Below are 23726 nucleotides of genomic sequence, written 5' to 3'. Positions count from 1 at the left end.
TATATATATTCATTATTTTAATTTCATCACGATCTGCTATATGTATATATTTACAGTTTCCTTGAAGCGCTTCGAATTTTTTTTTTCCCCTTATCGCCTCGAATGGAATATATAATTATTGCCAGCGAATCGTTTGAAATTACTTTTTTGTAACAACGCAACGAACAATATTTTATGCAACAAAGGGTAATAATTATATTACATATTATCATGCATACATTGGGATGACGCTAGAAACTCGATAGATTTTCTATATGCAGGTATCAACGAGAGTGTTACAGCACGTCCAAATCTGGCATATTGTACGTGTTTCTAAAAAGTATACTATTAAAAATATCAACTCTATACATATTATAATATTACTCCATACATATATATATATACGTTACATCGATCGTTGTGTCGACGGTATAATACCTATAAAGTCATCCATTAAAGCTGTATAAAATTCTACATTTGGTGGAAACCAAAATGAAACGCGTTGCCTCATAACACACGCGCTCGTATAACTATGTAACATTTTATGCCCTGCGGTAATAAATAATTGTACAAAATTTGAATTTGTCGCCACGAGGCACAACACAGGTGTGTGTATGAATATTACATACAGCAGTGTATTCATATTCCAAATTGTCTCTCGTTACATTCAAAGTATAGATATATACTCAAGCCGCGTCGTTTGTTTATTCAAATTTTTGACGAGTCCCCCCCCCCATGACCAGCCGGCCGGCTTATTTCCAAGATATACATGTATATGTATACTTACCACCTGCTCGTTTCTAATTTCAATAATTCCTCGGGCGCCGTTAGAAAGCTATCGAAGAGAAGACCGATTTTTTTTTTCCCCCGTACAGCAGATGTATCCCACACGGGCAACAATGAGAGCGAAGAAAACCTAATTTGAGGTGTTTCCGAGATAGATCGCAGGCGCGCGCGAGGGTGTTAATCGGCCGTTAACCACCACGTGGTATACCATCATTATTTGCCTGTTATTGGAGCCAGTAGTATATACTTGTATAAATATAGGTGCGCGAATTGCAGCGGCAACTATTAACTTGGATCGATTGCTTACTCTGTTTTACAGCGAACGACGTCCTGCAAGACCGAGAGGAAGGAGATCGACGTTTATACGTGATGTGCTATATACAGGATAACCAAAGCTGTGGCCCTGATATGAGAGGTATATACACCTTTCTTATATACAGCGCGGCGAGGGGAGGATGGGGGGAGAAAATCGGCCCGGCTTCTCTCCGTACGCGTGTGTATATACGTGTGTACACACACGGGAGATCGGGAGTAGCTCTCGGACTTTTTTTTTTTTTTCTCTCTCTTTCCCCGGCACGCGAGAACACACCGACGGGAGGCTGCCGTTGGGCTCCACGAGAGAGCCTCCGTATACAGCAAAACGACGAGTGCTATCACTAAACTCGGAGCTCCGAACCGGGCCGGGCAAGCTCCTCTTTTATACCGGCGCGCTTGCGGTTTTCCACAAAAACTAAAAAATCGGCAAATTTTGGCGAGTGAAACTATATACCATTTTTTTTTTTTTTTTTCAAATTATGTGTACAATGAAATTCTACCGGCTACTTGGCTGACGATCGGTACAGTTGCGGAGGAATCGTCGTCGTTTTGTCAAAGGATACGACTCGATAATGGAAGTGATGAAGCTTTCGGGGCGCACCCCCGACTCGAGCGAGTTTTTGCGCGAGGCCATGCTGTCCCAGAGATTCGCCGACGTCGCGCTCTGCTGCTCCGGTGGGCAAAGGTTCATGGCTCATCGGCTCGTCCTCTCCGCCGCTAGTCCGTACTTGCAGGTCCGTATATATATACATCACACACCATTGATGGATAAAAGTGGCTTTCTCGGCAATATACGATGTCAATTAGCGTGTTTGCACAGTACTTGGCCGCTCCACCGAGAAAATGTTACGCGTGCACAATGTATGCAGCAAGTACTCGTATAGTCGCTGTTTGAAAAGAAAGCCGGAACGGCAAACATTGGCCCTGAAAAATTATCGCGCGCTTACACTGTAACCAATAATCCATGCCGTATTTATTTTTATTTTATTTTTTCTTTTTAATCGCTCCTTTATCATTGGGGAAGCTTATTATCCTTATTGCCGGGTGACGCGCGCATGGATGTTAACGGGCGCGGAAATCGGCTAAGCTCTTAATGAACTGTACACACCTACTTGTAAGTTCGGATTGAAAAAAAAAAAAAAAAAAAAAGAGAAAAGCCCGAGATGCGGTTGAAAATCGTAAAACGCATATAAAACAAACGATTAAAAGGCACGGGCGTATAATATACAATGCATAAATCACGCTTGGTATACGCATCGTGTACATAAATACGTGAAAATCGAAGAAAAATTATCCAAAGTCGCAAGCATTATAGGTATGTACTGCATGTCTCGAAAGATCCTGTAAGATGAAACTCCGCGCTGCAGCATCTCCGCGGTTAATCTTGTGAATTTACGAGTCGGATGAACGTCAAAATCGGCTGCCCGTACGCAACGTAAGCACGTAATATATATATATATGCACCGTGAGCTCTGTACGTGTATGTATAGAAAAAAGAGTATAATATTATAAGCTTGTGGTGTTGCGCTCTTTGATTAAAATTAACACTCGCGTGCATTCGACAGTGGGACAAGAGTGAATAAATGCAGTCTATAAGCCTCGGTCTGATGTATTAGCGGTATAGATATATGTATAATATAGCGTCAAGACAAAAGCCGTCGAACCGGTCATCTGCCGTGTAACACAATTGTACAAGTATATACACATGACACACATTCAACTCAGAATACCAATAGACAGGCGAATGCATCCTACAACATTTAATTTGCGCGCGAGCTTTAAAAAACAATAAAACTCATATTATCAGGAGATGGCGCGAATGATAAAGTCACGCAATTACATTATTGGGAGTGCCGCGATCGCCCACCGTTAGATTGCTCGTAAATGTCATTTATCGCTACTGGTTTTATCTCTCCTTGCTTGATTGTACATTCAAACATTTGCCCGATGCGCTATACCGTATGGACAAAAAAAAAAAAAAAAAAAAAAAAGCATGCGTAGAGAGGATTGGCGCGGATAATCGTCGCCACCTTTCATTGCACCTTGTGTATGTAAATGTAGTATAACTATTGAATAGTAATCGATTCAAAGTAAATTTTCACTCAATTAAAACAGTGCAAATTAAACTTGTGCATCGCAACGAATCAAAAAACGATCACTGACCAAATGTAATTGACTTCGCTGATGGTATTGATGTGGTATAAAAAAAAAATAACAGAATTACCGTACGCCTACTTCGTGGTCGGATCTTTATACAAGTATGATTGTAGCAGGTGAACAGTATGTTTTGCTAAAAAGAACAATGCACTGTTTATGATAAAAAACAAGTTTTTTGCCTCACAATTTCGAAAAAAAAAAAAAAAATACATTAGACGAAAAATGTTAGTGTTTGAATACCTCACAGCAAACTGTGATACTTAAGCTATTGTACTCATCTGTTGGAAAAAAACTTTTTTTTTTTTCTTAAAACTGCACAACGATAAATAAAAATATTTTTAGTAAATAGAATTTTCTGTTGAAGTATTTGAAAATATCCATGAAATAATTGTGCCCAAGTCTGCTCGAGTTTTCCTGTAACGTACACCATAAGAAGTTGTTTGCACTATCCATCGAGGACTATTTATACATCGAAAACAAAAAAGGAAAAAAAAAAAAAAATCATTTTACATCACATATTGAAAACACCAACTTTGAGTGCGGATGTAACATACTCTAATCAAACTACAATTGGCAAAAAAAAAGCCTCGTACGAGAATACCCTTGAAAACCCATACAACAAAAACGAACTTAACGACACGCGAGAGCGCGAAACAGAATAAATAAAAAAAAAAAAAAAAAGGTACACGATGCAGTAGTTGTTATCCACCAAAATGGGTTGGGGGGGAAAAAGAAAGGCAATTTTATACTCTGCCGCTGTCGCGCAATCTCTTTCCTTTTATTTTTTTTTGTATTATTTTCCCTCCCGGCACGGACCGCATGCACATGCAGAGCACAAACGCCGCGCACTGCAATCCCTATACTACAGACAGGTGGATGGACGGACGGGCATCAGCAATAAAAGCCTCGAATTTAAAAGGAAAGGAAAATTGACGCTCTTATATATATATACACACATACATAATATATAAAACATAGGGAGGGTAACGGCAGTATCGGTCCGATGTGTATACCTTAATATAAAAGAAATGAAAGTAAAGTGTGCGGCACACGGACGGAGACGCAGGTTACACGAGATAAGGTATACAAGAGATGGACTTGCGTGCAGCTGCATCCTATATATTATAATATAAATCTTGGGTCTCAACACGAGAGTGCCTCGCTATATTATATCCCCGGCTGTATACAGTCGAAAATCCAAGCGAGCGTGTAATATTGTATACAGCAATAGGAGTAGGTCACTGTATAATAATTGTATCCCCCCGCACCACCTGTAAAATAATATATGTATATGTATAAGAGAACGCAAACATATATCTCCATTTTCGCATCTCCCTGGACACTTTGTATTACGCCCGCTCATTCAAAAGTTGAACCATATATCCCCGCGCGAGTTTTCGCGTAAGAGGAAAACAAAAAAAAAACATTCGTCCGAGCCATCGAAACGTTAAGTAGCCTTTCCGTCTTGCCGACTCGGCTCTCCTTTTGATTTATCCTCGGTACTTTTGTATCTCTGCAACGCGAGTATAAATATGGCCCCCGTGCAGTGTATCGGTACCCATATATATATATATATATATATAAATATCAGTGCAACGAAACAACGGTCATTTTTAACGCCTCGCCCGTGTTATTGTGCCCATTGGTCTCTTTCCGAAGGTAGTGACTCCACGGTTGGCCTTTTCTTTTCTGCAGAGTGCCATTTTTCACGACTACAATATTAATATAGTCCACACGCACGAGGAGGAGGAGGAGGAGGAAAAATCATCGGGAAATGTAAGGTTGCGGAGAATATGTATATACGTATTTCCTCTAATAAATTAAGGCGCGTGTATAGCCAAAGAAAATTATATACACAAAAGTGGGCGCACATTTATTGGGGCGTGACTATCTGTCTGGCAACGAGGCAAGATATCGAAAGAAAACGAAGCTACACGTGTACACGTATATGTATAATGCGCGAGAATATAATTTGTCAAAGAGTTATGGGGATTGGTGCGGTTTATTACAATATATACATGCTCGTGTATTCGTATGGGTGGCAGTGCATGTAATATGGATGACCGGCAATAAAATCGGTCAGCACACGGCTGTTGGGTGATTTATTGGTACTGTATTTTATATATGTATAAGTATACGCACTGTGCCAGCTTTCCTCGGGCTTTATGATGTAGGGAGACAGGACTCAGGTATACGCCGCAGTTGTATTTCTTGTCTGATGCGTTAAAAATTTTTTTTTTTTTTTTTTTTTTTTCCAAGCCAAACAATGGGACTGTGCATCATCGCTGCTTAACATCAGCCATTTAGCAAGGTGAATACCTCCCCGAGCACAATGTACGTACCGGTACTGCGGATTATTCATCCTTTGGTCATCACTGCACAACCCCGTTTCGGTGCTCCATTTTAACTCGCTTACAATAGCAACGTGCGCGTGTCTCTGCGTTTGATGCATATTATAACGATCATTCCTTGTACGCGCGAGCCACGCGACACTTCGGAGAAAACACACAAGCAAAAACCAAAGCTCGACGAGTAAGTAGTTTTTTTTTTTCCATGTCGCACCTCGTGATTTATGGATGATTGTTCGCCGCCGGGCGCGGGGAATTTTAATTGGCTCGGGGAAAAATCGGCGCCAGCCGTGATCGTTACCTAACGTATCAAGCGTATTCCGCGATTAATTGCTCGTAAAAGTAATAGGTACCTTCCGTATGGGCAAAATGGTCATACAAGGATCTGAAAGGGAGGCAATGCGATAAATTTGATGGTTTTTGAACGCGGATAAATGCTCCGAGTGATTACGGATGGGGGAGTATTGTAGCGAGAAGAAAGTTAATCCCGTGTGTCTACCTATATAATATATAAACGAGTGTTGAAAAAAAGAAAGAAAAAAAAAAGAAAAAAAGGAGAGTCACAAAGCGTATTGTTTCGCGAAAAGTGTGCGCGTACCTACGCGCGGTCGTCGCGTTCCACGTGTTTGTACGTACAACTTGTCCACGCGTTGGATCGGTATGAGATCGGTATCCATATACACTCGTACAGTGGACGCGTTTCAGCTATACGGCAAAAGAGTAAGACGAATGCCCATACGGTCTTGACGATCGGACAAATGAGCCGCCTTTGAAAACGCTATATAGATATATTATTAACTGTATATGCTTACCGCGACTCAAGTCGCCCGCGACGATTTCCCATAGAAAATCCATCATCGTCAGAGGTGGACACGCGCGCGAATAGGTGTGTGCCTGCGTGCATTGGAAGATAATATATATATATATACGCGTGTTTGCCTTGCACTCCAAATAGTATATCCCTCGGATGGTCGTCTTCCGTGGAAAACGTCACCGCTTTCGTGGCTCGCATTTGTTTTTCTTTCCTTTCGTCTCTCTTGTCTGCGATCATCAGTGTAGGCAGACTCTCGCCGTCACTTAGCCATCACCGCAAGGTACATAAAAAAAAATATTAAGGACATCACCTCGTGCTAAAAGCCTCTGACACGATAATAATCGCCGCGCAGTGCTACTTACGGTACACGAGTATATATATATATATATATATATATATACCTACTTCTGTAAAAAATGATGTTATTTGTTTTTCATTTATGAGTGTATACACCGTTTGCGAAATTGCGTCAAATCAGGGAATCGGACATCATAAAAGCCCAAATGTTGTTTCGATAGGACAAATTTGCTATCATTATTCAGTATTTCAATATATAGAAGCAAGCGAGCTCTCGCATGTGAAAGAAATAAAAAAAAAAAGGAATGTTACAATGTCCATTATGTCCCTGTATTTTATGAATCTCATGATAAAAGAATGCCCGATGTATGTGAATGACGTGTCCGTAGGACGTGCTGTTGGCGCACAGCAGCTGCCCGAGCAGCAACTGCGAGCCAGTGACGTTGATCCTGGCGGAGGTGGAGGCCCCGGAGTTGGGGGCCCTGCTCGGCCTCGTGTACACTGGGAGCGCCACCCTGCCCCGTGGCCGGTTCGAGGCTTTCCTGCGGGTGGTCGAGCTCCTCCGGGTTTACCTGCCCGGTTTCTCGCACAGCAGCTGCGACGACGAGGCCCCGGCCGAGGACCTGAGCTGCTGCTGTTGCGGCGACACGGACTGGGGACCATTGCACGCCAGGAGACAACGGGTGGCCAATCGCGTCGTCACCGCCTCGCCCTGGAGCCAAATACTCAGGCCCCACCACTCGCCCAAGCTCCAGCCCATCGTCCTACAACAGCCGTGCCTCCCTGAGAAGGACAATGACGCTACCCCTGCTGTCCCGTTACACGAGCAGCCCCTCGGTGTAAGTATATATTTATATATACCACATACTTATATATCTACGCTCGATCACGCCCCGAGCCAGTGTACAGTGTTATTTATCGCGCTGATAGTGACGCCCATCGCCAAAATCCACGTGTATAGTATACACCTGTATACATAACGGATACTAACCGCCGAGCAAATCAATTTGATCGCCACGCGCGCACTTTTCAGCTCATGTGGGTATTCATCGCTCGGTGGTTGGATCTTGACGCCACTCGGACAAGTGAATCTCTCTTATTTTCTACACGTGTACGCGATAACACGGGACGGAGTATACGATCCTCTTTTTACCTCTCTCTACAGAGAGGGGGTAGAGTCGTGAATGCTTTTTCTTTTTTTTTTGTTTCCTCCACTATCCAATCCTTGATCCGAGTCGAAATCTTTACTGCGTCCGTTTTATTGCTACCACGTGTATATATAAATATAAAGGTCCCTCTTTCTCTCTTGAAATCGGACCTAATGGCGCGAAAAACCACATCAAATTCAAGAGGAAACAATTATCCGTGACGCGCCCACGTCATTTCCTAAAAAAAATAGGGCACCAAACCCGTAAAGAACAAACTCATCGTATCGCGAACGAAGCGACCGATGAAATTCGTTAGAAAACAATCGTATACACATTCACCATAATACCTACTCCCGCAAATTTAACAGTTATATCGTTTCGCTCGTTTAAACATCGCACACGGCGATAAATCACTGGATCGTCATTGTTTCTTCCTCCCTCCTCCTCCCCACCATGAATATACTAATAATATAGGTATGGGCCACACCCATAGCATAAATAACCCGACCTTGACAATTAAACGTCACAATGAAAAACTTGACTATGGCAGGCATACATGTACGTATTTTTATATACATTTCTCTCTCTCATAAATTATTCACGCTCGTCGATTGTCACAGAGGGGAAAGGAGTATCGTTACCGTATCGTTGATGTTCTTCTTTCACTTCATTTGGCGCTTTGTATTTTTTTTTTTTTTTTTTTTTCATCATACAAACGACCGGCTTAACGCAAAAAAGCCGAAGCGGTATATATTGTACAACATCGATTACAGGAGCCAGTCGACGCGGCCTCGTCCCCAGGGTCCAGGTGCGAGCTCTCGCTGCCCGTGAGTCGACTCTGCGGTATCGGTTCCCCGGAGACGGTGCCGATCGTCGTCGAGGAATCGGGGAAACACGACGGAGCTGCGCTAGTCGTCAACGATAGCAACAACAATGCCAGCGACGATAACAACAACAACAACAAGCAACAACCGGAGCAGCATCGGTGCGAGCTGTGCCCAAAGTCCTTCGTCACAAAGGCTTCGCTCAAGGTATACACGATCACATACACGTGTTTATACGTGCGCTTGACGATATGGGACTTTTACGGGGTCTTTTTTTTTTCCCGCTTTATCTCGGCGAGGGACGATATTTCACGTTTTATGGGAGCAGTTAACCGATTTCCGGGCGTCTACGCAAATGTAAGCTCGGAAGACTTGCGAGTGGGGCGGTTCGGCAAAGTGAATTTAATTAATTGAAAAAAAAGGGGGGGGGAGGCGAGTGCACTCGGACCGCGGCGAAATCACCTCTCCGATATACTCGCAGTAAAAGGCTTTTGGATCGAGAGCGCCGTTAAATATACGAGGAGATGCACACACACGCGTGGGAAGCTTCATTACTCTTTTTTTAATATATTTCCTCGTTTTACAAAAGAAAAAAAAAAAAAACAACAACAACAACATTGGGCAATTTTCGCGACTTTTCCATCGGACCGACGATCGCCTCGTATAAACGAGATGTAAAATTATTCACGCGCGAGAGACGAGGAAATATATACCATAAATTTGCCAAGGAAAGTTGGTGGTGCGCGGCGAGAGTGGACTTTTTCGGATATCCACGCGTTGATGAGCGCTATTGTATAAGTAAACGATTATCAATGACACGCGGGGGTCGATAATAAAATTATTATCGTTGTGGCGCAGGTGCACCAGCGCACGCACTCGGGCGAAAAGCCATTCCGTTGCACGGAGTGCGGCAAGGAGTTCTCGCAGTTGCGGAATTACAAGTACCACAAGTCCGTGCACGAGGGTACGCGCGAGTTCGCGGCGAATTGCCCGGAGTGCGGCAAGTCGTTCAACGATCGGGGCTACTTGAGCTCCCACATGAAGATCCACCGGAACCGCAAGGAGTACGCCTGCGCCGAGTGCGGCAAGAGCTTCAACCAACGGGTGGCGTACAACATGCACGCGCGCATCCACACGGGCGTCAAGCCCCACCAGTGCGACCAGTGCGGCAAAGCCTTTTCCCGGAAGATGCTGCTCAAGCAACACCTGCGCACCCACTCGGGCGAGAGGCCCTACGAGTGCCAAGTGTGCCACAAGGCCTTCGCCGACCGGTCCAACATGACCCTCCACACGCGCCTACACTCGGGCCTCAAGCCTTACCAGTGCACCCTATGCTCGAAAGCCTTCACCAAGAAGCACCACCTCAAGACGCACATCAATTACCACACTGGGACCAAACCCTACGCCTGTCCCTGCTGTCGGCTCAGCTTCTCCCAGAGCAGCAACATGCGCACCCACTACAAAAAATGCGTCCTGGTCCAACAACGCCGCGCCAACGACAATGCCCACGGCAAGTCTATAGACTGCGTCGAGCAACAGCTCACGCCCCCCAACTCGGACCAGGAGTCCGGCAGTCTCGTCGTTCACTGAACACCCGTCCATCTATCACATCATCATCGTCACAAAAGTCACTTTATCATCATTACCACGTGTTGTACATGTCATATATTTTATACATCCCACTGTTGCACCATGACTCGCTGTATGATCAATAAAAGTACATGGTTTATTTATCGTATACGTACAGGTTTCGCTTGAAAATTTATTTCTCTTTTCTTCCTCTTTTTCCTTATCTTTTGTACGCCGTACAAGTATATACATATACAAATGAGTATACACAGTAAAAAAAAAAAGACATTAAATTATTCAAAATCACAGTGTTACTTGCACCTACGCGTGCGGTCGATTGAAAAAAAGTGCTTTCAGTTGAGTGGAGGTCTCTAAAAGCTGCACTTGGCATGAACCCTGCAATTGAAGAGGGATATGTACTATACGGCAGCAGAACAAAAAAAATTTTCATACCCGATGGACACGGATCAGGTAGTTTTTACGTAACTCCATTTTTATGATATGCGAATATAGGTATATTTATATATTATCTCGGGGCGCACCTGACGCAAGAAGAACCAGTTTGTTCGTTGTTGAGAATTAACCAAAGTAGAAAGAAAAGAAAAACCATGCGGGGTACGCGTATACGAATATTCATTGTAACGCCGGCGTGGTGCGAACCTGTTTTTATCAATATACTTATCGGCTGCGGTGTAAATTTTTTTTAAACGTAGTAATAAAGAAAACACGAAAATCAAGGAAAATCGGTAATTCTCGATTTCGAGCGAATGGATTATGCAAAAATCTACATAAAAGACAACACGGAAAAATCGAGTGAATGAAAATTGCACTTTACAAACAAAAAGTAATTGAGAATAGAAACAGCAAAAGAAAAATGAACCAAAAAATGGGCTATTAACAAAAACAATATGTTGGTGCAAAGGTTTAAATCACTTCTCATTTCCAATTTTTCCTCTATTCGCGTCCCCTTCCCAATACACTAATTCGTTATCTTATGACTTGATCGACTTAAAAGTGAGCCAAAAAATAGAACGCCCAGGGGATTGTACGACCACACATGTACTTATTGGTGTCAAGATAGCGAGTATTTCAAATACAATTGACTGGACAGGCTGATCCCGCTTTATCAACTCAAACAATTTATTTAGAAATTTCGTATAACTGTAACGCCACACAAAATACAAACATGATAAATTTCTAAACAAACCGATTTTCACATAATATAACGGTAAATTTTAGATCGCGCACTGATTTTTTTTAAACTCATAAAGCATATTTATCTAACCTGTATAATATTTAAATTAACTTACGGAATATTCGTGCGTCATCTCCTGTTTTTTGTTTTTTAAAAAAACCAAACAACTAAAAAAAAATGTTTTATTTTAATTTTCGGTGATCACGAAATAGCGTCCTTTTCGCCGTATCTGCATTATTTACAGAGATATGGCGAATTTAAGATTTCAATCATTTTAATTCTAAAAATTACGAATTTAAAGTATATCCACTGCTTTTTTATGGTTTATAATTGTACATTAGGGTATTCTATGAGATATTCAAGCGTTAGCAACGAAGTTCAGTTGATATATAAAGCCCAGCACCTACAGCTAAAATTTTTTTTTTTTTTAATTTTCAGTCATCACGAAATAGCGTCCTTTTCGCCGTATCTGCATTATTTACGGAGATATGGCGAATTTAAGATTTCGATGATTTAAACTATAAAAATTATGAATTTAGAGTATATCCACTGCTTTTTTATGGCTCGTTATTGTACATTTAGCTAACCTAAGAGATATCCAAGCGTTAGCAACGAGATTCAGTTGATGTTTAAAACCTAGAACCTATGTCTAAAATTTTTATTTTTTTTTATTTTCAGTGATCACGAAATAGCGTCCTTTTCGCCGTATCTGCATTATTTACGGAGATATGGCGAATTTAAGGTTTTGATCATTTTAATTCTAAAAATTACGAATTTAAAGTATATCCACTGCTTTTTTATGGTTTATAATTGTACATTTAACTAACCTAAGAGATATCCAAGCGTTAGCAACGAGATTCAGTTGATATTTAAAGCCCAGCACCTACAGCTAAAATTTTTTTTTTTTTTTTTAATTTTCGGTGATCACGAAATAGCGTCCTTTTCGCCGTATCTGCATTATTTACGGAGATATGGCGAATTTAAGGTTTTGATCATTTTAATTATAAAAATTATGAATTTAGAGTATATCCACTGCTTTTTTATGGCTCATAATTGTACATTAAGCTAACCTAAAAGATATCCAAGCGTTAGCAACGAGATTCAGTTGATGTTTAAAACCTAGAACCTATGTCTAAAATTTTTATTTTTTTTTATTTTCAGTGATCACGAAATAGCGTCCTTTTCGCCGTATCTGCATTATTTACGGAGATATGGCGAATTTAAGGTTTGGATCATTTTAAATGTGAAAATTACGAATTTAAAGTATATCCACTGCTTTTTTATGGCTCGTTATTGTACATTTAGCTAACCTAAGAGATATCCAAGCGTTAGCAACGAGATTCAGTTGATGTTTAAAACCTAGAACCTATGTCTAAAATTTTTTTTTTTTTTAATTTTCGGTGATCACGAAATAGCGTCCTTTTCGCCGTATCTGCATTATTTACGGAGATATGGCGAATTTAAGGTTTTGATCATTTGAATTCTAAAAATTATGAATTTAAAGTATATCCACTGCTTTTTTATGGTTTATAATTGTACATTAAGCTAACCTAAAAAATATCCAAGCGTTAGCAACGAGATTCAGTTGATGTTTAAAACCCAGAACCTATATCCAAAATTTTTTTTTTTTTTTAATTTTTGGTGATCACGAAATAGCGTCTTTTTTGCCGTATCTGCATTATTTACGGAGATATGGCGGATTCAAGGTTTTGACCATTTTAATTCTAAAAATTACGAATTTAAAGTATATCCACTGCTTTTTTATGGTTTATAATTGTACATTTAGCTAACCTAAGAGATATCCAAGCGTTAGCAACGAGATTCAGTTGATATTTAAAGCCCAGCACCTACAGCTAAAATTTTTTTTTTTTTTTTAAATTTTCGGTGATCACGAAATAGCGTCCTTTTCGCCGTATCTGCATTATTTACGGAGATATGGCGAATTTAAGATTTCGATGATTTAAATTATAAAAATTATGAATTTAGAGTATATCCACTGCTTTTTTATGGCTCGTTATTGTACATTTAGCTAACCTAAGAGATATCCAAGCGTTAGCAACGAGATACAGTTGATGTTTAAAACCTAGAACCTATGTCTAAAATTTTTATTTTTTTTTATTTTCGGTGATCACGAAATAGCGTCCTTTTCGCCGTATCTGCATTATTTACGGAGATATGGCGAATTTAAGGTTTTGATCATTTTAAATGTGAAAATTACGAATTTAAAGTATATCCACTGCTTTTTTATGGTTTATAATTGTACATTTAGATAACCTAAGAGATATCCAAGCGTTAGCAACGAGATTCAGTTGATGTTTAAAGCCCAGCACCTACAGCTAAAATTTTTTTTTTTTTTTTAATTTTCGGTGATCACGAAATAGCGTCCTTTTCGCCGTATCTGCATTATTCACGGAGATATGGCGAATTTAAGGTTTTGATCATTTTAATTCTAAAAATTACGAATTTAAAGTATATCCACTGCTTTTTTATGGTTTATAATTGTACATTTAGCTAACCTAAGAGATATCCAAGCGTTAGCAACGAGATTCAGTTGATATTTAAAGCCCAGCACCTACAGCTAAAATTTTTTTTTTTTTTTAAATTTTCGGTGATCACGAAATAGCGTCCTTTTCGCCGTATCTGCATTATTTACGGAGATATGGCGAATTTAAGGTTTTGATCATTTTAATTCTAAAAATTACGAATTTAAAGTATATCCACTGCTTTTTTATGGTTTATAATTGTACATTTAGCTAACCTAAGAGATATCCAAGCGTTAGCAACGAGATTCAGTTGATATTTAAAGCCCTGCACCTACAGCTAAAATTTTTTTTTTTTTTTTAATTTTCGGTGATCACGAAATAGCGTCCTTTTCGCCGTATCTGCATTATTTACGGAGATATGGCGAATTTAAGATTTCGATGATTTAAATTATAAAAATTATGAATTTAGAGTATATCCACTGCTTTTTTATGGCTCATAATTGTACATTAAGCTAACCTAAAAAATATCCAAGCGTTAGCAACGAGATTCAGTTGATGTTTAAAACCCAGAACCTATATCCAAAATTTTGTTTTTTTTTTAATTTTTGGTGATCACGAAATAGCGTCCTTTTTGCCGTATCTGCATTATTTACGGAGATATGGCGGATTCAAGGTTTTGACCATTTTAATTCTAAAAATTACGAATTTAAAGTATATCCACTGCTTTTTTATGGTTTATAATTGTACATTTAACTAACCTAAGAGATATCCAAGCGTTAGCAACGAGATTCAGTTGATGTTTGAAGCCCAGCACCTACAGCTAAAATTTTTTTTTTTTTTTTAATTTTCGGTGATCACGAAATAGCGTCCTTTTCGCCGTATCTGCATTATTTACGGAGATATGGCGGATTCAAGGTTTTGACCATTTTAATTCTAAAAATTACGAATTTAAAGTATATCCACTGCTTTTTTATGGTTTATAATTGTACATTTAGCTAACCTAAGAGATATCCAAGCGTTAGCAACGAGATTCAGTTGATATTTAAAGCCCAGCACCTACAGCTAAAATTTTTTTTTTTTTTTTAAATTTTCGGTGATCACGAAATAGCGTCCTTTTCGCCGTATCTGCATTCTTTACGGAGATATGGCGAATTTAAGATTTCGATGATTTAAATTATAAAAATTATGAATTTAGAGTATATCCACTGCTTTTTTATGGCTCATAATTGTACATTAAGCTAACCTAAAAGATATCCAAGCGTTAGCAACGAGATTCAGTTGATGTTTAAAACCTAGAACCTATGTCTAAAATTTTTATTTTTTTTTATTTTCGGTGATCACGAAATAGCGTCCTTTTCGCCGTATCTGCATTATTTACGGAGATATGGCGAATTTAAGGTTTTGATCATTTTAAATGTGAAAATTACGAATTTAAAGTATAACCACTGCTTTTTTATGGCTCGTTATTGTACATTTAGCTAACCTAAGAGATATCCAAGCGTTAGCAACGAGATTCAGTTGATGTTTAAAGCCCAGCACCTACAGCTAAAATTTTTTTTTTTTTTCTAAATTTTCGGTGATCACGAAATAGCGTCCTTTTCGCCGTATCTGCATTATTTACGGAGATATGGCGAATTTAAGATTTCGATGATTTAAATTATAAAAATTATGAATTTAGAGTATATCCACTGCTTTTTTATGGCTCATAATTGTACATTAAGCTAACCTAAAAAATATCCAAGCGTTAGCAACGAGATTCAGTTGATGTTTAAAACCCAGAACCTATATCCAAAATTTTTTTTTTTTTTTAATTTTTGGTGATCACGAAATAGCGTCCTTTTTGCCGTATCTGCATTATTTACGGAGATATGGCAGATTCAAGGTTTTGACCATTTTAATTCTAAAAATTACGAATTTAAAGTATATCCACTGCTTTTTTATGGTTTATAATTGTACATTTAGCTAACCTAAAAGATATCCAAGCGTTAGCAACGAGATTCAGTTGATGTTTAAAACCTATAACCTATGTCTAAAATTTTTATTTTTTTTTATTTTCAGTGATCACGAAATAGCGTCCTTTTCGCCGTATCTGCATTATTTACGGAGATATGGCGGATTCAAGGTTTTGACCATTTTAATTCTAAAAATTACGAATTTAAAGTATATCCACTGCTTTTTTATGGTTTATAATTGTACATTTAGCTAACCTAAGAGATATCTAAGCGTTAGCAACGAGATTCAGTTGATATTTAAAGCCCAGCACCTACAGCTAAAATTTTTTTTTTTTATTTAAATTTTCGGTGATCACGAAATAGCGTCCTTTTCGCCGTATCTGCATTATTTACGGAGATATGGCGAATTTAAGATTTCGATGATTTAAATTATAAAAATTATGAATTTAGAGTATATCCACTGCTTTTTTATGGCTCATAATTGTACATTAAGCTAACCTAAAAAATATCCAAGCGTTAGCAACGAGATTCAGTTGATGTTTAAAACCCAGAACCTATATCCAAAATTTTTTTTTTTTTTTAATTTTTGGTGATCACGAAATAGCGTCCTTTTTGCCGTATCTGCATTATTTACGGAGATATGGCGGATTCAAGGTTTTGACCATTTTAATTCTAAAAATTACGAATTTAAAGTATATCCACTGCTTTTTTATGGTTTATAATTGTACATTTAGCTAACCTAAAAGATATCCAAGCGTTAGCAACGAGATTCAGTTGATGTTTAAAACCTATAACCTATGTCTAAAATTTTTATTTTTTTTTATTTTCAGTGATCACGAAATAGCGTCCTTTTCGCCGTATCTGCATTATTTACGGAGATATGGCGGATTCAAGGTTTTGACCATTTTAATTCTAAAAATTACGAATTTAAAGTATATCCACTGCTTTTTTATGGTTTATAATTGTACATTTAGCTAACCTAAGAGATATCTAAGCGTTAGCAACGAGATTCAGTTGATATTTAAAGCCCAGCACCTACAGCTAAAATTTTTTTTTTTTATTTAAATTTTCGGTGATCACGAAATAGCGTCCTTTTCGCCGTATCTGCATTATTTACGGAGATATGGCGAATTTAAGATTTCGATGATTTAAATTATAAAAATTATGAATTTAGAGTATATCCACTGCTTTTTTATGGCTCATAATTGTACATTAAGCTAACCTAAAAGATATCCAAGCGTTAGCAACGAGATTCAGTTGATGTTTAAAACCTAGAACCTATGTCTAAAATTTTTATTTTTTTTTATTTTCGGTGATCACGAAATAGCGTCCTTTTCGCCGTACTTGCATTATTTACGCAGATATGGCGAATTTAAGGTTTTGATCATTTTAAATGTGAAAATTACGAATTTAAAGTATATCCACTGCTTTTTCATGGCTCGTTATTGTACATTTAGCTAACCTAAGAGATATCCAAGCGTTAGCAACGAGATTCAGTTGATGTTTAAAGCCCAGCACCTACAGCTAAAATTTTTTTTTTTTTTTTTATTTTCGGTGATCACGAAATAGCGTCCTTTTCGCCGTATCTGCATTATTCACGGAGATATGGCGAATTTAAGGTTTTGACCATTTTAATTCTAAAAATTACGAATTTAAAGTATATCCACTGCTTTTTTATGGTTTATAATTGTACATTTAGCTAACCTAAAAGATATCCAAGCGTTAGCAACGAGATTCAGTTGATGTTTAAAGCCCAGCACCTACAGCTAAAATTTTTTTTTTTTTTTTAAATTTTCGGTGATCACGAAATAGCGTCCTTTTCGCCGTATCTGCATTATTTACGGAGATATGGCGAATTTAAGATTTCGATGATTTAAATTATAAAAATCATGAATTTAGAGTATATCCACTGCTTTTTCATGGCTCGTTATTGTACATTTAGCTAACCTAAGAGATATCCAAGCGTTAGCAACGAGATTCAGTTGATATTTAAAGCCCAGCACCTACAGCTAAAATTTTTTTTTTTTTTTTAAATTTACGGTGATCACGAAATAGCGTCCTTTTCGCCGTATCTGCATTATTTACGGAGATATGGCGAATTTAAGATTTCGATGATTTAAATTATAAAAATCATGAATTTAGAGTATATCCACTGCTTTTTTATGGCTCATAATTGTACATTAAGCTAACCTAAAAGATATCCAAGCGTTAGCAACGAGATTCAGTTGATGTTTAAAACCTAGAACCTATGTCTAAAATTTTTATTTTTTTTTATTTTCGGTGATCACGAAATAGCGTCCTTTTCGCCGTATCTGCATTATTTACGGAGATATGGCGAATTTAAGGTTTTGATCATTTTAATTATAAAAATTATAAATTTAAAGTATAGCCACTGCTTTTTTATGGCTCATAATTGTACATTAAGCTAATCTAAAAAATATCCAAGCGTTAGCAACGAGATTCAGTTGATGTTTAAAACCCAGAACCTATATCCAAAATTTTTTTTTTTTTTTAATTTTTGGTGATCACGAAATAGCGTCCTTTTTGCCGTATCTGCATTATTTACGGAGATATGGCGGATTCAAGGTTTTGACCATTTTAATTCTAAAAATTACGAATTTAAAGTATATCCACTGCTTTTTTATCGTTTATAATTGTACATTTAGCTAAGCTATGAGATATCCAAGCGTTAGCAACGAGATTCAGTTGATATTTAAAGCCCAGCACCTGCAGCTAAAATTTTTTTTTTTTTAATTTTCGGTGATCACGAAATAGCGTCCTTTTCGCCGTATCTGCATTATTTACGGAGATATGGCGAATTTAAGGTTTTGATCATTTTAATTATAAAAATTATAAATTTAAAGTATAGCCACTGCTTTTTTATAGCTCATAATTGTACATTAGGCTAATTTAAGAAATTTCCAAGCGTTAGCAACGAGATTCAGTTGATGTTTAAAGCCCAGTACATATAACTAAAATTTTTTTTTTTTAATATTTGGTGATCACGAAATAGCGTCCTTTTCGCCGTATCTGCATTATTTACGGAGATATGGCGAATTTAAGGTTTTGATCATTTTAATTATAAAAATTATAAATTTAAAGTATAGCCACTGCTTTTTTATGGTTTATAATTGTACATTAAGCTAACCTAAGAGATATCCAAGCGGTAGCAACAAAATTCAGTTTTTTAAAGCAAAGTACCTACATTAAATCTTTTTTTTTTTTTTTTTACCTGTAGATCACAAAATAACGTCGTTTTCGCCGCATCTGCAGTATTTACGGAGATATGGCAAATTTTAAATTTCGATGATTTAAATTATAAAAATTATGAATTTGAAGTATATCTACTGCTTTTTTAGGGCTCATAATTGTACATTGAGCTAACCTAAGAGATATCCAAGCGTTGGAAACGAGATTCAGTTGATATTTAAAGCCCAACACCTGCAGCTAAAATTTTTTTTTTTTTTAATTTTCGGTGATCACGAAATAACTTCCTTTTTGCCGTATCTGCATTATTTACGGAGAATCGGCGAATTTAAGATTTCGATGATTTAAATTATAAAAATTATGAATTTAAAGTATAGCCACTGCTTTTTTATAGCTCATAATTGTACATTAGGCTGATTTAAGAAATTTTCAAGCGTTAGCAACGAGATTTAGTTGATATTTAAAGCCCAGCACCAACAGCTAAAATTTTTTTTTTATTTTAATTTTCAGTGATCACGAAATAGCGTCCTTTTTGCCGTATCTGCATTATTTACAGAGATATGGCGAATCTAAGATTTCGATCACTTCAAATGTGAAAATTACGAATTTAAAGTATATCCACTGTTCTTTTGTGGCTCATAATTGTACATTAAGCTAACCTAAGAGATATCTAAGCGTTAGCAACGAGATTCAGTTGATATTTAAAGCCCAGCATCAACAGCTAAAATTTTTTTTTTTTTTTAATTTTCGGTAATCACGAAATAGCGTCCTTTTCGCCGTATCTGCATTATTTACAGAGATATGGCGAATTTAAGATTTCAATCATTTTAATTCTAAAAATTATGAATTTAGAGTATATCCACTGCTTTTTTATGGCTCGTTATTGTACATTTAGCTAACCTAAGAGATATTCAAGCGTTAGCAACGAGATTCAGTTGATATTTAAAGCCCAGCATCAACAGCTAAAATTTTTTTTTTTTTTTAATTTTCGGTAATCACGAAATAGCGTCCTTTTCGCCGTATCTGCATTATTTACAGAGATATGGCGAATTTAATTAATTAAAATTTAATTTAATATAACGATATTCAGTTGTTTGAAAAATCCTATCACCTACATAAAGAATTCTTTTTTTTTTTTTTCAATTTTTGGTGATCACGAAATTTCTACATTATTTACGGAGTTATGGCAAATCGAAGTTTTTGGTCATTTTAATCACAAAAATTTTTATTTTTGAGCATAGGAAATACTTTTTTATGGTCCATAATGGTACATAAAGCTAACCTCAAAGGGATATTAATCCATTAGCATCGATTTTTTGAATTTTTAAGAGGCCGATTTTGTCTGGCTTAGTGGCCTACATTCAGCTGACCTGTATGACATTTATTTGTCAGCGACGATCTTTAACTGATTTATGTGGTCAAATTTCTGGAGTTTCAAAAACAAGGTTTTTCAATTTTTCTGAAAACAAAACTTTGTCATTTTTGTGATACCCGCATTATTCATGGGGACACGGTAACTTTGAGTTTTTGATTATTCCCAATTAAAAAATATGAAACTCAAAGGAAAGCCAAACAAAACCCTTCCAGGAACGGTGTATGAAAGCTCTAATTAGTATAGCTGAAACCTATACTAAAAGAAGCTCGGATGGAAAGCTACAGCGTACCTAATGAAGCGGAGCTGTATTCAACTAATGTTTTAATTAACCGCGACCGCCATTGTCAAAAGCAGAAAAAACATAGAGAGGGAGAGAGCGAGAGACGAGAAGTATTGTTATCAGACGCGAGCGATCTGGCACGCGTAGATCACAGCAACGTGACGATGCCTTATACGTAAAACGAGATGATAAAAGTAAACTTGAGCTGCCGAGCGCATAATTATATACACGCGCAACCGAAAAAAAAAGAAAACTCCGCTCCTCGGGATTATGAGCACCTAATTAACAAATTTAGCGAGCTACTGCAGTATACGGTATGTAAAAGATATCGCGCAGCTAAAATAAATATAAATTTCACACGACCATTATTTTTACGTGTGGCATGTATGTGTACTCCCGTTGCGATGCACCGGTGGGTATTTATGCGATTGTCCGCCCTTACGTCAGTATATATTTACCATACCTATGCTCGTATACGTACGTATAAATTTACATTATTCTGTATACACCATACACGTACACGGAAATGGCCAATTTTGCCATCCGTGTATACCCAAGAGGGACATTTGGTCCAACAATAAACGAGATCCGTACGTGTATACCAACAGGTCGAAAGTAAACCACATCTGAGCGTAGGTATATAGACGAGGGGTCCAATTATACCGTATTCAAAGTTAAATCAAATTATAATGAAGCTCAGGGTGCGTTTGTGTATATCCTCAGCTTCTCTCATTATATATGGCTCTTTATCGCTCGTATATGCAAAGCAAAAAAATACCTACACATGTGTATAATATATAAGCGCACGGGGGGGACACCCTGTCACATAGATATCATCTGATATCCTTAATATTTAATTTTCTCTCTTCCTTCGTCTAACTGCGATGATCTCGCGTATACGTAATCTCTTAAATTCACTAGCTCTGTTTCTTATCTTGGCGCCTCATATGAGAACATCCTCGGCTCGGGTTCACACGCACTGGATTTTTTTTTATTCTTTTTTTTTTTTTTACGCGCACGCGAGCGCGGCTTTTTTCATGATTATCAGCGTTTAAGTGTACCAAGAGCCCTGAATCGCGTTTCCTACCCATGCATATACATGTGCGCAACACATTACGTTATCATCGTTAATCCCCTCGGTTGGGAAGGTAAGTATATACTTTTACTCTGATGGCTTTTCTCTTAGTCTCTCTTTGCGTGTAAGCATCGCTTACACTTAAAGCCGTCACCGTCAGCTGACACGAAAGTGAAGAAAAAAGATTAAGTATCACGCACGTGTACATGTTAATGCAACTCGATTATTTTATAATACATCCGAACATGCTCGATGGACTAATGGTGATATAGACACGTGTTTAACTCTATTGATACAATCATTACAATCATAAAAGCTCATCGCTTGTGTTTTGAAGAAAAACTAAGTTCGGCCGTTCGAGGATGCGCACGATTAACTTCGATATAGTTACGCAAGGGAGAATGAGCTTTTTTTTTTTTTTTTTTTTTTTTTTTGTCTCAGGTGCGTGTACCGTAATTGATGTTTCACCTTTCACTCGCGGGCCATCACCTCTCGAATATGTTGGTACAGTGTCCTCCTCACCCTCGATTTGTGCCGTAAGTGCTTAATATATATACACATGCAATCGTCCCTTGACGTTTTACGAGTGCACTATCTCTCTCTCTCTCTCTTTCTCCCCGTCAATCTCCGACCCCCCTCCTCCCCCTATGCGTATTCTCTGCACCTTTTTTTTCTTTCGCTTTTGCTTTTGTATAACCGGGCGAGATTGCAAGACGTACATGTTATAAACCAATCGGACCATTTTTTGCAAGCCAAGTTGAATATCGTGTTTCTTTATAACGATGTATTATTCATTTATTTTGAAAAAAAAGGAAAGAAAATTATATATACTGACGTTAAGAGCGTGATTAAGATACTATAAACGTCTCAATTAGCATGACTGGCATAATACACGCGTGTGAAGTGTAAATTTGCTGATTAATTGATATACGTAAGCGGTGATGTAGCCCTCGGTGCATTCAAGGACCTGCGATCAATCGAAACGGATCAAAGTATTTTTTGTGACAAAGAAGAGAGGGACCGAATAATAAAAAGGTCAGTTCATAAGCTCCAGGTGTATACACACGGTATTTATGCAAATCGCGCGTATATATGTACATAAGATCGGCAAATGATCAAACGGGGCACGGGATATAGCTATGTACAAAAACAAGCGCGGATGGATGGACGCGGGGATCTTCAGTATAGGCCGCTGCGGCTTACAATCACCTACAAAAATACGAGAAGGATACGGACAGTGTGTATATGTAGGTGAAAGTAAAAAGATCCGAGGAGTCACGCATCCATCGTATATACCCAAATGCTGCATGTACATGCATGCGTGTGCTGCATCGCGAATAGTATTATGTATATATGCCAACCGAGATGAGGACCATCAAGCACACGCGCGAGCGTGTATATACACCGCTGATGTTGGCCGATGATAAAATTTTTCCCTCTTTCTCGGTCCGTACCTACACATAATGCACTGCATCTTTCCGCGAGTTCACCTCTGCTGGAGCTTGAGCCGTACCGGCAAACTAAACTAGGCAAGTATACATGGTAGACTCACCTCTCCTCGCGTATAATCGTATACGCAAATTCTTGAGCCTAATGCATCTCTCTAGGTATTTAGCCCGTTGAATGAGGCTGCACTTGTATGGCCCACGGATGCAGTGTATACCCAATGGAGGGTGATACGCTGATAGCTATACGTACTGTACACACACTAACGAGATAAGAAGATGGAGGCTATATATCTGCAGTGCTGTAGCCGGAAGAGAGTTATACAGTGGAGGCTCGATTTTTTTTTTCTTTTTTTTTTTTCGTAATTTTTCCTTCACTACCGTGGCCTCTAGTGCAATAAAGAAAGCTCACTGTCTCTGTTAATTATTAATTTGTTGTTAGATCAACAACGGTTTTTTTTTTTTTTTTTTTGATTG

At 38.0% G+C, this 23726-nt stretch overlaps 1 protein-coding gene across 1 annotated transcript; it reads left to right on the top strand.

Annotated features, from left to right (window-relative positions):
* Positions 1–1655: 1655 nt before the first annotated feature.
* Positions 1656–10278, top strand: LOC106641149 (uncharacterized). The gene is made up of 4 exons (XM_014355431.2): positions 1656–1814; positions 7086–7535; positions 8618–8875; positions 9527–10278. Exons 1-4 carry the CDS (start codon positions 1662–1664, stop codon positions 10256–10258), a joined length of 1593 nt encoding a protein of 530 aa, XP_014210917.2. The 5' UTR covers positions 1656–1661; the 3' UTR covers positions 10259–10278.
* Positions 10279–23726: the final 13448 nt, after the last annotated feature.

This window comes from Copidosoma floridanum, unplaced genomic scaffold (genome assembly GCF_036245765.1).
Source record: "Copidosoma floridanum isolate Cflo_tuat_1 unplaced genomic scaffold, Cflo_Japanese_pri ptg000019l, whole genome shotgun sequence".
NCBI lineage: Eukaryota > Metazoa > Arthropoda > Insecta > Hymenoptera > Encyrtidae > Copidosoma > Copidosoma floridanum.
The sequence above is the reverse complement of the archived record's forward strand: the minus strand, read 5'-3'. Positions and strand labels throughout refer to the sequence as shown.

Bases quoted from the DNA above. Each gene is read 5' to 3' on its own strand.
- LOC106641149 (XM_014355431.2), top strand. From the start codon at position 1,662: ATGAAGCTTTCGGGGCGCACCCCCGACTCGAGCGAGTTTTTGCGCGAG. The intron at 1,815-7,085 runs GTCCGTATATAT...ACGTGTCCGTAG, and splicing joins CCGCTAGTCCGTACTTGCAG to GACGTGCTGTTGGCGCACAG. The intron at 8,876-9,526 runs GTATACACGATC...GTTGTGGCGCAG, and splicing joins TCACAAAGGCTTCGCTCAAG to GTGCACCAGCGCACGCACTC.